The sequence below is a fragment of the Eptesicus fuscus genome, chromosome 1, assembly GCF_027574615.1.
Source record: "Eptesicus fuscus isolate TK198812 chromosome 1, DD_ASM_mEF_20220401, whole genome shotgun sequence".
Lineage (NCBI taxonomy): Eukaryota > Metazoa > Chordata > Mammalia > Chiroptera > Vespertilionidae > Eptesicus > Eptesicus fuscus.
In genome coordinates, this window is record NC_072473.1 from 102,752,074 (window position 1) to 102,765,076 (window position 13,003).

At 36.9% G+C, this 13,003-nt stretch overlaps 1 protein-coding gene across 1 annotated transcript in view; it reads left to right on the forward strand.

Moving 5' to 3' along the window:
* ATP11C (ATPase phospholipid transporting 11C) overlaps positions 1–13,003 on the forward strand; it is a 252,395-nt gene that overhangs the window by 219,402 nt on the left and 19,990 nt on the right. The window contains exons 23-24 of the mRNA XM_028130691.2: positions 4,363–4,422; positions 11,731–11,858. Of these exons, the coding sequence (XP_027986492.2) occupies positions 4,363–4,422; positions 11,731–11,858 (188 nt within the window). The remainder of the gene's footprint in view (positions 1–4,362; positions 4,423–11,730; positions 11,859–13,003) is intronic.

Here is a 13,003-nt window from a genome sequence, read left to right on the forward strand (position 1 = left end):
GATCTCTATAACTTACTCGTCTTTCATAATTAAAACTTTATACCCATTGAGTAGCAATTCCCCATTCCTCCCTATCCCCATCCCCAACCTTTTTGAAGACTTCTTTATTTTTTAGTACCATATGATTTTCTAAGCTCTTCTTGTATTTTTACTGCTCCAGTCCTAGATTCAGACATTTCTTCAAGAAAAACTGGTTTCTTTTATTTGCAAATGGTATTTAGAAATCAAGATCTGGGTGCTAGTTGAACTCAGTATGTGAACCGTTTATATGGATAACGTTGATGCCAGCCAGCACCGCAAAGTTTATTCTAACCTATCCCTTTTCCTTATTTATAACCCCTTTTTCCAGTGATGAAAAACCTAGTTCTCATTCTCAATATGTTTACTTATTTGCTCAATCCTAGAATACACTTACAGTAGTTTCAGAATTGTTAACTTATACTCCTGGGAGAAACAAACTAACTTGAGTAATATATTTCTGTGCACTTCTTTTTGTCTTTGGCCTTGGAGTGTACCAGTATAGTCAATAGTCAAAATATTGTTTCCAAAGTTCGTTTTTGCCCCCCACCCTTTTTCAACCATTTCAATGTGGTTATGTTATTTATTTGTAATATATTTAGGTTAAATTTTTGTTTGCATTCCAATTGGGTCCTTCCTCTCTAATCTTGACTGATTTTGATTAATTTTTGGTTATGTGAAACTGACATGGCTCTCCTCAAGTTGAGGTTCTCTGATGATGTTGCATAGTGAGTTAATGCTCTAAATGAAAGGAAAATTATACAAGTGACTTTTCTCAAATACCTCTTTTACTTATACATGGCTTCTTTTCTAAAATAAGATATTTGAAGTCATCTGTAAATGCATACCAATAGAAAGAACCAGTAACATTGTTATGTGACCTGTACTTTTGTCTATACAAATTCATATGTGTATATGTCATTTTCATACACTATATATACTGTTTCCCCATTTTATTGAGTTATAATTCAAATAACAAAATTCACTGTAGTGTATAATACAGTGGCTTTTAATATATTCACTATGAAGTGCAACTATCACCACTATCTAATCCAGAACATTTCCATCACCCCAATAAGAAACCCCAAACCTATTAGCAGTCAGTCCCAAAACATACTGTTTTGCACTTTGCCCTTTTTTATTTAATATATTGTGAGCATTTTTTCACCCAGTTAAATATTCACCTAAAACACAATAATTTTGCAAAATACCCCCCATGATTGAATACTGAAGTAGTTTCCCCAACAACACCTTGATTTTCTTTTAGCATCAATCAGAGTACATTTTAAACTGATCCTGCATACTCATTTTTTATTTCTATAATAGAAATTTACTGAAGATCTTAATTAGATTCCAGTTTATAGGTATATTATTATGTTAATGTACCGGTTCTAAATGATTCAAGCAGCTAGAGTCTTTGATACCCTATATTTCACAGGAGGGAAAGCTTAGAAACTGCTTTTGTGTGTCAGTTTTCTTATAATCAAGCCCAGGTCCTATTAACTTCGTATTTTCAAAAATAATATAACCGTTACATCAGGTTTACAGATTTGCCAAGACCCTGTTAACCAGTATCAGCTGGTATCCAGGCCAAATATTGATGATGATTAATAATGATAATTAACCCAGTATGTGTAATGTACTTTGCTGTTTGGCCAAAAAAAAACAAAAAAAAAACTTTATTTTCTTATTTAATCCTCACAAACCTCCTATGAGGCAATTAGTATTATTTCCATTTAAAATATATGGAAAGTAGGCCTCAGAGAATTTACATAACTTGCTTTTGGAGCCAGCTAGGAGGTGATAGAACAAGATTTCCACAATAGCTTTACTGACTCTAATTCCAGGACTCTTGTACATCATAATTTGGGTTTACCGAGCCTTGGACTCAGTAACTTAACAGCCCCACATGGAGATGGGTTGTTATTCTCTCTTACCTCTCCCTAGTCGGAGAGCTCATGAAGATTTGCCTTAGAGATCTGCCTACCAGTCTAATCCCTAATTCCAGAGGCTTGGTTTGCCTACCATTGTGGCCTGCAATTCATTCAACTGCCACCAGATGGAAGGAATACTCTGTTAAGGAAAACAAAACAAGCATTAGAATGGCTAATGTTTACCAGTGATCTGTAATTAATGGTTCCCAGTTGAGGGGATAATTTATGTAGGTGGTACCCTCTGTGTTCATAGGATCTCTATGTCCATTATCTCTTAGTTACTTAGCAGTATTCCTTTTTCTAAAATTTTAAATTTATCTTTATTGTTAAAAGTATTATAGATGTCCCATTTCACCCCCCCATTAACCCCCTCCACCCTGCACCCACACCCACCCCAGGCCTACCACACTATTGTCTGTGTCCATGGGTTAGCATATATGCATATAAGTTTTTGGTTACTTTTCATTAGTCTATTCCATGCTTCCATGTCTCTGGATCTATTTTGTCACTTTATTTTGTTCATCCCAAGACGATTTCTAATACTTTTGGCCCTCTTTGGCTGAGCTAAGAAGCCCTCCTGCATCTTCAATTTGCTATTGCCTCACCCCTGAAGTACTTCAGTGACCGATCTTCTTATTTCTGTTTCTCCATGCAGTCTACCTTGCATAATTCAGCCAGATTAATGTTTGAAAAATACCACTTTTCAACTGTATTCCAGAAACTTTACTCTCCATTGTCTAAGGATTAGTCTGGCTTTTAAGGCACCCTACAGTCTCAGCCTGTTTTACCTGTTATCTCTTTAAAATACAGAAGGCCTTATCTTGGTTCCTGCTATCAACATATCCTATTCATCTTTAGCACCTAGTTCAGATGCTAATTCTTTATTTATTCAATCAACAAATGTTTGAATGTGTTACTCTAAGCCAAGCACTGTTTTAGGCCCTGAGAATTCATAATGGAATAAAACAGACTAACTCCCTGTTCTCATGGAAATTACATCCTAGTAGGAGAGTCACACCTCCTCTTCCCACAAACTATCCCATAATCCCCATCAATCACTGCCTCCTCAGACCTCACAATTTAGAGGGTATAGAGGGGATAAATGGTGAGGAAAGGAGACTTGACTAGGAGTGGTGAACACACAATACAGTGTACATTCATGTATTATAGAATTGTGCACCTGAAACCTATATAATTGTATTAACCAATAGCACACCATTAATTTCAATAAAAAAAGAAAAAAGAAAGTATGACTCTTTTGTACATTTTGCATTCTACTAGAATTGATACATACAATTGAGTGTTGCCCTTCCAGGTGATGAGCCCTTTGGAGCTATGGCACTTACTCTGATGCTATAGGAGTTATTCAAAACATGTATAGCACTTTTCTTTAGGAACATCCTCCAGAGCCTGTAGTATACCCACCTTCAGTTGTGGCAGATGCTCATACTTTGAGGATGCATTGGATTTTTAAAAACAGCCTCAGGTCTCCCCGTATAGAAAATTACCTAAGTGAGAATGTGTGACAGAAGGAAGTAGACTGGGTTTTTGACATGTCTCAAAAATGGGCTCTTGAAGGTGCTGCCCAAAGAGAAATCCAGAGACAACATGAGAAGATAACAAGCAGCACTCAGATAATGTCACAGCCTGCCTTATTTAAATTCTCTGCTTGAATTTTTTTAAATCTGTGTTTCATATTCTCCCAATTAAATTACAAGTCCCTTAGGAATAAGAAGTTTCATTTGGGTTGGTTTTGTATGTGTGTGTGTATGTCACCCACAGTGCCATATTTGCATGTAGTAAATGATCAATATTAATATGTCAATTGTTTGATGAGGCAGTGGTAAAGGCAGTAAAGCATTAGCTGATACTCTTAGTGTCAACATATATTGTAATAATTTCCTGACTCTTATTGGCATTAAGTGATTTAAAATACAGGGTGGGCAAAAGTAGGTTTATAGTTGTGAGTACATGAAACAGTTAATAAAGCTATTGTAATAATCATAACCTTCATGTCTTTTCCCATACGAATAACTGTAAACCTTTTGTCCTGCCCTGCATATACTTACAGCTTTATGTTATTCTACTTTATAATGATTTTGCAAATCTAATTTGCATTTAATATGCAGTACTATTAGGTACTTGTATTATGTGATTTAATTTCTTCACACAGAAGAAGACTAGCAACAGGTTTTCATAAAGTGAGATCTCTTCTGCCTTGGTAGGGCAAAAGTTGTTATTAATATGAATTAGTCATTTGTTTTCACTTACAACTCTAGAATACAGACTTATTGCCTTCTGATGTTAAGAGGGCTTAAGACAGACTGTAGACTATTTGTAATAGTTTCCTGTTTTAGTTTAGAAATTTGATTAAGGGAAGCATTAACCCTTTTCTCCATTTCCCCCCCAGAACCTTTGTTTCATTTTGCCACAATTTTTGTACCAGTTCTTCTGCGGATTCTCACAACAGGTTTGTTTCCCTAGTTATTTGTTGTAATGTACTTTACATTTGCTATTAATAATTTACCTTTTTATGTATTGGATTATAGATATTGGAGAGATATGTCCAAAGTAAAAGGAGGGTTGTTGTTGTTTTTTATTCAACTATTAATCTTGGCTTGCATTTTGACAATAGCAAATGTTTGTGTTTTTGCTTTAACAGTGTTCTTATTACTTTGTTTTGAAAGTTCTTTAGTATATCTGATTAGAATTGAGATAACCTTTAAAAGAGTATTTTGGTGTGTTTTTTTTTTCTTTGTATCAGTGTATACAATGTTTTCCAATAATCCTAGAATGTTATAGTTTAATATTTCATCAAATAATATCTCACACCTTTGCAGTTTCTCAGATTGGTTTTCTAGAGAAACATTAACCTTTAAGCTGGCCACAAAGCTGTGATTCCTGGGTAAAACCTTGGATTACTTGAGTAACTCTACATTTTTTACCCTCTATTGTCTTCTGAACATTTATTGCATAAAGAATATGGTCTATGTTAACTTGATATTTAAGTGACAAGATAAGCAGGCATATTTGTCAGTTTGTTTTAACAGCTGAAATGGATTTTGCATTGTTTCTAGTGGAAGTACAGCTAAATATAGGAGCTATAATGCTCAATGACTCAGAAATTTTCATAGGTAATCTGTGAGCAATTCAGTGATTTTTGCCAAGCTGAACTACTGGTAACATCACCACAGGTTTTACAGATTGAGTTTCTAAATTTCAAGGTATATTTAATTCCTCATGGTAGAAGTGATTTTTTTTTTCTAATTTCTTGGCAGTATTTTTAAGCGAATGTATTCTCTCAAAGGAAAATGACTGCTCTCTTTGTCTTGAACTTACCTCTTTACCATTTAGTATGCTGTCTCTTACTTACATCAGTACTGCCACGTCATCAGCCACATAGGACCAGTTAAGCAGATTGCTTTATGAATTAATCATCTAGCTGTAGGAAGTGCTATCAATTTTCTTGTATTCAAAACTTATAGTTTTAGCTACAGAGAGTTTTATGGATTCTGATGAGTCTGCTTTTCTTGAACACTGAAATTACTATTGATCCAAATGTTTCTAATTCCTCACTTAGATTAATGCAAGTATTAAAAAGACATTTCAAATTTTGTTGCGAAATACTAAAGGAAAATTGGCTTAATCTGGTTAAAACATTGTTTTTTATTTTGAAAGGAGCCTGTTGCTTTGTTATCTTTTAAAAACATGTTTACGAAGCATAAATTTTATGAAGAAAGGAAGGACTTACTCCTAATAAAGTCAGCTGAGATTCAGACACTGGGCTGTCTGGGGTCTGTTTAGGTTACCTTAACTGCTTAGATTTTCATAGGAGTTGATGTTTGGCTTCGTTAGTTGCTCAACTAGTATGCTCATTCACTTAACAAATATATCTTGGGTGCCTAGTATGTGCCAGGCTAAGTGCTGGGGATATAACAGTGATCAAAAATCTTACCCCCATAATGCTGGGGGAAAGACAGACATCATTCAGATAAACATATTGTCAGTTGCTGATAAATGCTCTGAAGGGGGTGAAAAGGATAAAAAAAAATTGATAGAGTGACTGGGGAAGAGGGCCACTATTTTAGAGAAGATGATTTTGAAAGTTCTCTCTGATGATGTGACCTTTAGGTGGAAATATGAAGGAGATAAGGGAAGGAGCTATATGGATGTCTTAGAGGAAAAATGTATCAAGTAAAAGGAAGGTTTCTGAGGTGGTGACCTGATATATAATATCTTTAGTTTTGAATCTGGCCTAGTGCTCTGCGCTGAATATAGCAACCTTTGTTGCAAATATCTTTGGAGCCTTTTTCAACTTAGGTCCACATCAGGTGTTCTCTGCAAGCCTGGAATTTGGAGGGTTCTGATTCCTCCTGGAATTTGGAGGGTTCTTAAGCAAGCCAGGATTCTGATTCTTTAAGCAAAAAGCAGGTCTTTCTTTAGCAAAGCTAGAGTAGTACTGGTCATAAAAATAAAATGTTTAACATTAAGTAACTAGGGGACAAGAGGAAACTCAGAACTTCTAAATCCAATTCCAAGATTCAAGGTTTACACTGAGTAAAATTTTCAAAGCTCAAGTCCCTTCCTAAGATAATGCTTTTTATATCTTCTTTCTAAAACCTGGTTCTCACTAGAGATTTATATATTAAAGGGGATAAGACTTTTTTCTGCAAAATACATCAAACATGAGAGTAAAGCAGAAAATTGTTAATAAAAGTATGTACTACTCTTCTTAAAAATAAATAAATAAATAAATCATTTACAACAGGTTTAACAAATAATATTATCAAGTAAAGCTGTTGTTTGTTTTGAGGACATTCTGTCTTCTCTAATTATGCATCTAAGAATTACAATTCTCTTTCATGTAACCTCAAACTGCCATAGTGGAACAAAAGTAGATTTTATTTTCATTTATCTCTATTGTTGAAAGTATTACAGATGTCCCCTCCCACCCCCCACCCCCATTGACCCCCTCAATACCAGGCCTACCACACTATTGTCTGTGTCCTTGGGTTATGCATATGCATATAAATTCTTTGGTTAATCTCTTTCCACCCCACCCTCCCCCCTGATGCTTCTTTTGTTTGAATGAAATAAAGATTAAATTATATACCAATCACTCTGAAGTGGTTGTTTGTTTGTTTTTCAATTTTCTCATTAGCAAAAATGGGTAATTGTATATCAACAGACTAATACTCTCCCTTGAGAATTCAGTAAAATATTTTTACTGAGTTTAAATCTTTGTATATGGGAATTATCTCCATGTTCATTGAGAATTTTGCATGCATATTATCTTGCTTTTGTTTCTACTGTAGGTCAGAGTTGTCCCTTCCTCTGGGCTCCCCCAGCTCTTTGTACTCTCACCACCCTGCCTCTTTGTACTCTCACCACCCTGCCTCCCATTCTGCAATTTGAGTGCCTAGGTTGACAGGGTACTAATCTTCTTTGTTCCCAGTACTTGTCACTTAGTAAGCACTCAGTAAATGTTTTTGAAGTCAACTAATGAATGAACCAATGCTCCATTCAAGTTGTTCTCAACGTTTTTGAGGCAACTCCCATTATGATAGTAAGTGTATCTTTAGTAACTGTTGTTTGAAAATGCATAATTGTATTAATTTATGTCACATTTAAATGAATTTTATTAATTAAAATAACATTTATATATGTGAAAATACAGATAAATATGGGATATTATTTATTCAGGCCACTCGTAATGGTTGTATGAAAACATCTAGCACTGTGTAGAAAAATACTGAACTCAATAAGTATATTCATTAATATGAGGTTCAGATAATACCTTAATTTTCCATAAAGGAAAATTTACAATATTAGATCAGTCTTTTACAAATGTGCTATAGCTTCCAATATCTATTCAATCATTCGTCCAATATTTATTGAATGCTTTTTATATGCCAAGTTCTGTCCTAAGAGCTGAAGGTTGTCAAAGCCCTCTAGCCAAACACCACCAGGAACACATTTGTAGTTGATCAAATTTTGTTTATTACCGGATGCAATGAGAAAGAATATACACCATGAGGAACAGTGGAGCCTCTCAGGAAGAGAGTATTAGAAAAGTCTTATAAGATTTGGATTGAGTTAGGTAATTTGGGAAGCATTTAAGAACATTGGGTGCTGTTAGAAGCAGTGGTAATTTTATGACTGGGCATTTTAGTAAATCTTACCCAGAAGGAATGAAGATTAGAAGGAGGCTAACCCTGTTATCGGTCAAGAAGTAACAGTTACTCATATTAGCCAGAATGGGGGTGTTGGTCATTATTTATGATTTGAAAAATATTCATGCTCTGTCTGTGTTCAGATGTGATTGTGGAGTGGTCTTGTTTTTGTTTTGATCCATCGTAGTCACAGAATGGCCTTGCTTGATGTTGCATTTCTGTGAAATTGTGCATGTTTGGCAGGAGAACATCTATGCCTAGCTATAAGTGACAGGCCAACTCTATGATGTTAGGTTCTGCTTTACTCTTTTTCAAGCTACAGCTATCTAATGTGAATTGAAACAAACAAATAAAAAGTTGGGATAGCAATAACTTATACCAGTCAAAATAGGCTTTAAAACAAAGGCTATAACAAGAGACAAAGAAGGACCCTGCAACTCCACTTCTGGGTATTTATCTGAAGAAACCTAAAACACTAAATCAAAAAGACATATACAATAAATTAAAAAATAAAAGAAAAAAGACATATACATCCACATGTTCATTGTAGCATTATTTGCAAGAGCCAAGATAGAGAAGCAACAATAACAAACACACACACACACACACACACACACACACACACACACAATGGAATATGATTCATCCATAAAAAAAGCATGAAATCAGAGAACCAAGATGGCGGCATAGGTAAGCGCCTGTACTTGCTGCCTCTCACAACCACATCAAAACCACACCTAAACGGCAGAGCAACTACCACCCAGAACCGCGGGAAGGCTGGGTGAGTGGAAGTTCCACAACTAGAGAGGTGAAGAAGGTGCATTGAGACTGTAGGAGGTGCGGAGGCACGGGAAGTGCTGGCACCTGGATGTGCTGCTGCTCTTTTAACTGGGAGGGAGATACAAGCTCCTGCTTGCTCTGAACTCCAATTCCAGGCGAGACTCTGGGGGACCCAGGCACATAGCGGGAGAAACTGGACTGTCTGGCATCGGGACAGGAACGCGAGGACGGCTTTCTCTTAGAGGGGCTCTCAGCGATCATTGTTTCTGCATGGGGTACAGGACGAAGAGAACCGGGGACTTCTCCCGTTCAGGGCTGACTGGCAGCCATTGCTGTTTGCTCCACCCTGGTGATTCCCAGAGACCCCTGCACAACCCAATTTACAACCCCACCCAAGCTGTGCACATCGGCTTTGCATATGAATGGCCTGTCCTTTCGCCTAAAACCTGTCAAACTACAGACAGGTCAGAGAGCCCCAGAGCTTCCAAAAGAAGACCCAAGGCCCTGCCAGCCTTGCTTAACAGCTGGGCCTCGTCTGGGCACTTCCAAACCTCATACAAAGAGGAGGAATCTGCAGATGTCTCTGTAGCTCCTGCTGGGTGGCCCCAGACAGTGGCTGACCTTGCACCTCCTTGGAGATCCAAGAACCAATGTACCCAGTGGTCAGAGTGAGACCATACCGGATTACAACTCTTCACATCCATAAGAGACACACACAAGGGGCAGACTCAGTGAGCACCAAAGCCCCACTGAAGCAAGTCTGCCCCATTAGGGTGTCTCTTGTGCAACAGATCTTCCAGTGTAGACACAGCTGGTCATCACAGCCAATTGGCCTGGAGGTCAATTCCTCCCAGTGATACCAACAGCAGTCAAGGCTTAACTACAACAAGATTGTGCACCCAGCCCACAAAGGGGTGCACCAAGAGTGTCCACCTCAGGTGACTGGGGAGACTGAGCCACTGGGCCCTATAGGACACTAACCACACAAGGCCACTCTATCAACTCAAGGAGACTTAGCAGCTACCCAATACATAGAAATAAACACAGGGAAGCAGCCAAAATGCAGAGACAAAGAAACAAGTCACAAATGAAAGAAATGGATGAAAGAAAAATACTGGATATAGATTTCAAAACCACAGTTATAAGGTTACTCAAGAATCTTCTAGAAACCTCCGAGAAATTTAGTGAGACCCTCAAGGATATGAAAAAGGACCAATCAGAAATTAAGCATACACTGACTGAAATAAAGAATAATATACAGAGATCCAAAAGCAGACTAGAGGATCCCAAGAATCAAGTCAAAGATTTGTAATATGAAGAAGCAAAAAACACCCAACCAGATAAGCAAAAAGAAAAAAGAATCCAAAAATATGAAGATAGTGTAAGGAGCCTCTGGAACAACCTCAAGCATACCAACATCTGAATTATGGGGGTGCCAGAAGAAGAGAGAGAGCAAGATATCGAAAACCTATTAGAAGAAATAATGACAGAAAACTTCCCCTACCTGGTGAAAGAAATAGACTTACAAGTCCAGGAAGCACAGAGAACCCCAAACAAAAGGAATCCAAAGAGGACCACACCAAGACACATCATAATTAAAATGCCAAGGGCAAAGACAAAGAGAGAATCTTAAAAGCAGCAAAAGAAAAACAATTAGTTACCTACAAGGGAGTGCCCATACGACTGTCAGCTGATTTCTCAACAAAAACTATGCAGGCCAGAAGGGAGTGGCAAGAAATATTCAAAGTGATGAAGAGCAAGGACCTACAACCAAGATTACTCTACCCAGCAAAGCTATCATGTAGAATTGAAGGTCAGATAAAGAGCTTCACAGACAAGAAAAAGCTAAAGGAGTTCATCACCACCAAACCAGGATTATATGAAATGCTGAAGGGTATTCTTTAAGAAGAGGAAGAAAAAGAAAAAGGTAAAGATAAAAATTATGAACAACAAAGTGACAACAAATACATATCAACAAGTGAATCTAAAAATCAAGTGAACAAAAAATCTGATGAACAGAATAAACTGGTTAATATAATAGAATCAGGGGCATAGAAAGGGAGTGGACTGACAATTCTCAGGGGTAAGTGGGTGTGGGGGTGCAGGAAGAGATTGGACAAAAATCTTACACCTGTGGAGGAGAACAGTGGGGTGGGTAAGGGCTTGGGGTGAGGTGGGAACCGGGTGGAAGGGAGCCATGGGGGGAAAAAAGAGGAACAACTGTAATAATCTGAACGATAAAGATTTATTTTTTAAAAAAGCATGAAGTCTTGCCATCTACAACATGTGTAGACCTAGAGTGTATTATGCTCAGTGAAATAAGTCAGACAGAGAAAGACAAATGCCAGATGACTTCACTTATATGTGGCATCTAAAAAACAAAATAAACAAGCAGAATAGAAACAAATTCATAAATACAGAGAACATATGACAATTGCCAGATTTTGGGGGTGTTGGGACAGGATGGCTGAAGGGATTAAGAAGCACAAATTGGTGGTTAAAGAATAGTCATGGGAGGTAAAGTACAGTTTAGGGAATATAGTCAATAATATTGTAATTATGAATGGTGCCAGGTGGGTACTTGATTTATCAGGGGGATCACTTCATAAGTTATATGAATATCTAATCACAGGATTGTATACCTGAAACTAATATAATATTGTCAACTGTAATTTAAAAACATATTTAAAACATTTTTTAATTCCTTTGATATTATAAAAAGTGTGAAAAAAACTGTCTTGTTTTAGCTTCTGATTTTTTCCAACACAACCTCTTGAAGATGATTGTTCAGTACATTTTTTCTCTTCCATTGTTTGTCATTTCAGCCACTGTATGATGCTGCTTACCTTACAATGTACAATATCTGCTTCACGTCCTTGCCCATCCTGGCCTACAGTCTACTGGAACAGCACGTCAACATTGACACTCTGACCTCAGATCCACGATTGTATATGTAAGTTAAACATTACAGTTAAAATTTCCTCAGACTTACAAAGTTGTGGGTTTCACTTTGTATGAAGGAGGGAAGGGCACAGACTTCCCACCTGGTTTGATCACATGGTTCTCTGGCATTCAACAGGAAAACTGTATATATCCTAGGTGTAGGTCCTGTACTTGAATGTGTTTAAGCCATTTAGTTAAAAATCATTAATTCCTAAAATTTGCATCTACATTGTCATAGAGTTCTGGAGTCTTAGAGGAGGACACGGTATTTTAACTACAAAAAAAAAAAAAAGCCTCACACAAAGATCTTTATTAGTTTAGAACATTGATTTCTACCTATAATAGATTGAACTGATGATATTGTTAGGACTTATAAACTGCCCCTGAGGCATAGCTTCTCTCTCGCTTTGTTAGGCCCATTGGAAAACTGTTTTGTTGAAGGAATTCATCAAGCCGTTATATCCATTTTGTGTCAGTTGGAAATGCATGTGTTTCTATATGGATGGGGACTTAGCACTAGCCCCAGTTGCTTAACCTATGACTTAATTGGATTTTTATAAGTTAAGCCTTAAAACTAAGGATAAATAAAGATGTTAATTTATAGCAGATTATAAGCATTGCTAAATAGTGGATGTCAAGTGCAGTGCATAGACTTGTGTGGCTTATTTGTATGAAGTGAAGGTATACAAATAAAGGGATTTCTTTAACCAGTATGACTCATAAAACTCACCTTTAGTAATTATTAGACTTATCCAGATTTATAAAATATATCATCATCATTTTAAAGTTATTTCTTATGGGAATTTTCAAACATGCACAGAAGTAGCAAAAATACTATTAATACGGTGAACTTCCCTGTCCTTACCACTCAGCTTCACGAATTATCAATACAGAGCCAGTTCTCTTTCATTAATAACCATCTCTGCTCCATCACAGACTTATTTTGGAGCAAATATCAAGCATTGTCTAAAATAGTTATTTCAGTAAGTTTGTCTTAATGATAAGGACTTAAAAATAACAGTACCCTATCATACCTTAAAATTTTACAAGTCCATAATATCACATAATCCAGTGGTCAGCAAACCACGGCTCGTGAGCCACATGCGGCTCTTTGGACCCTTGAGTGTGGCTCTTCCACAAAATAACACGTGCGGG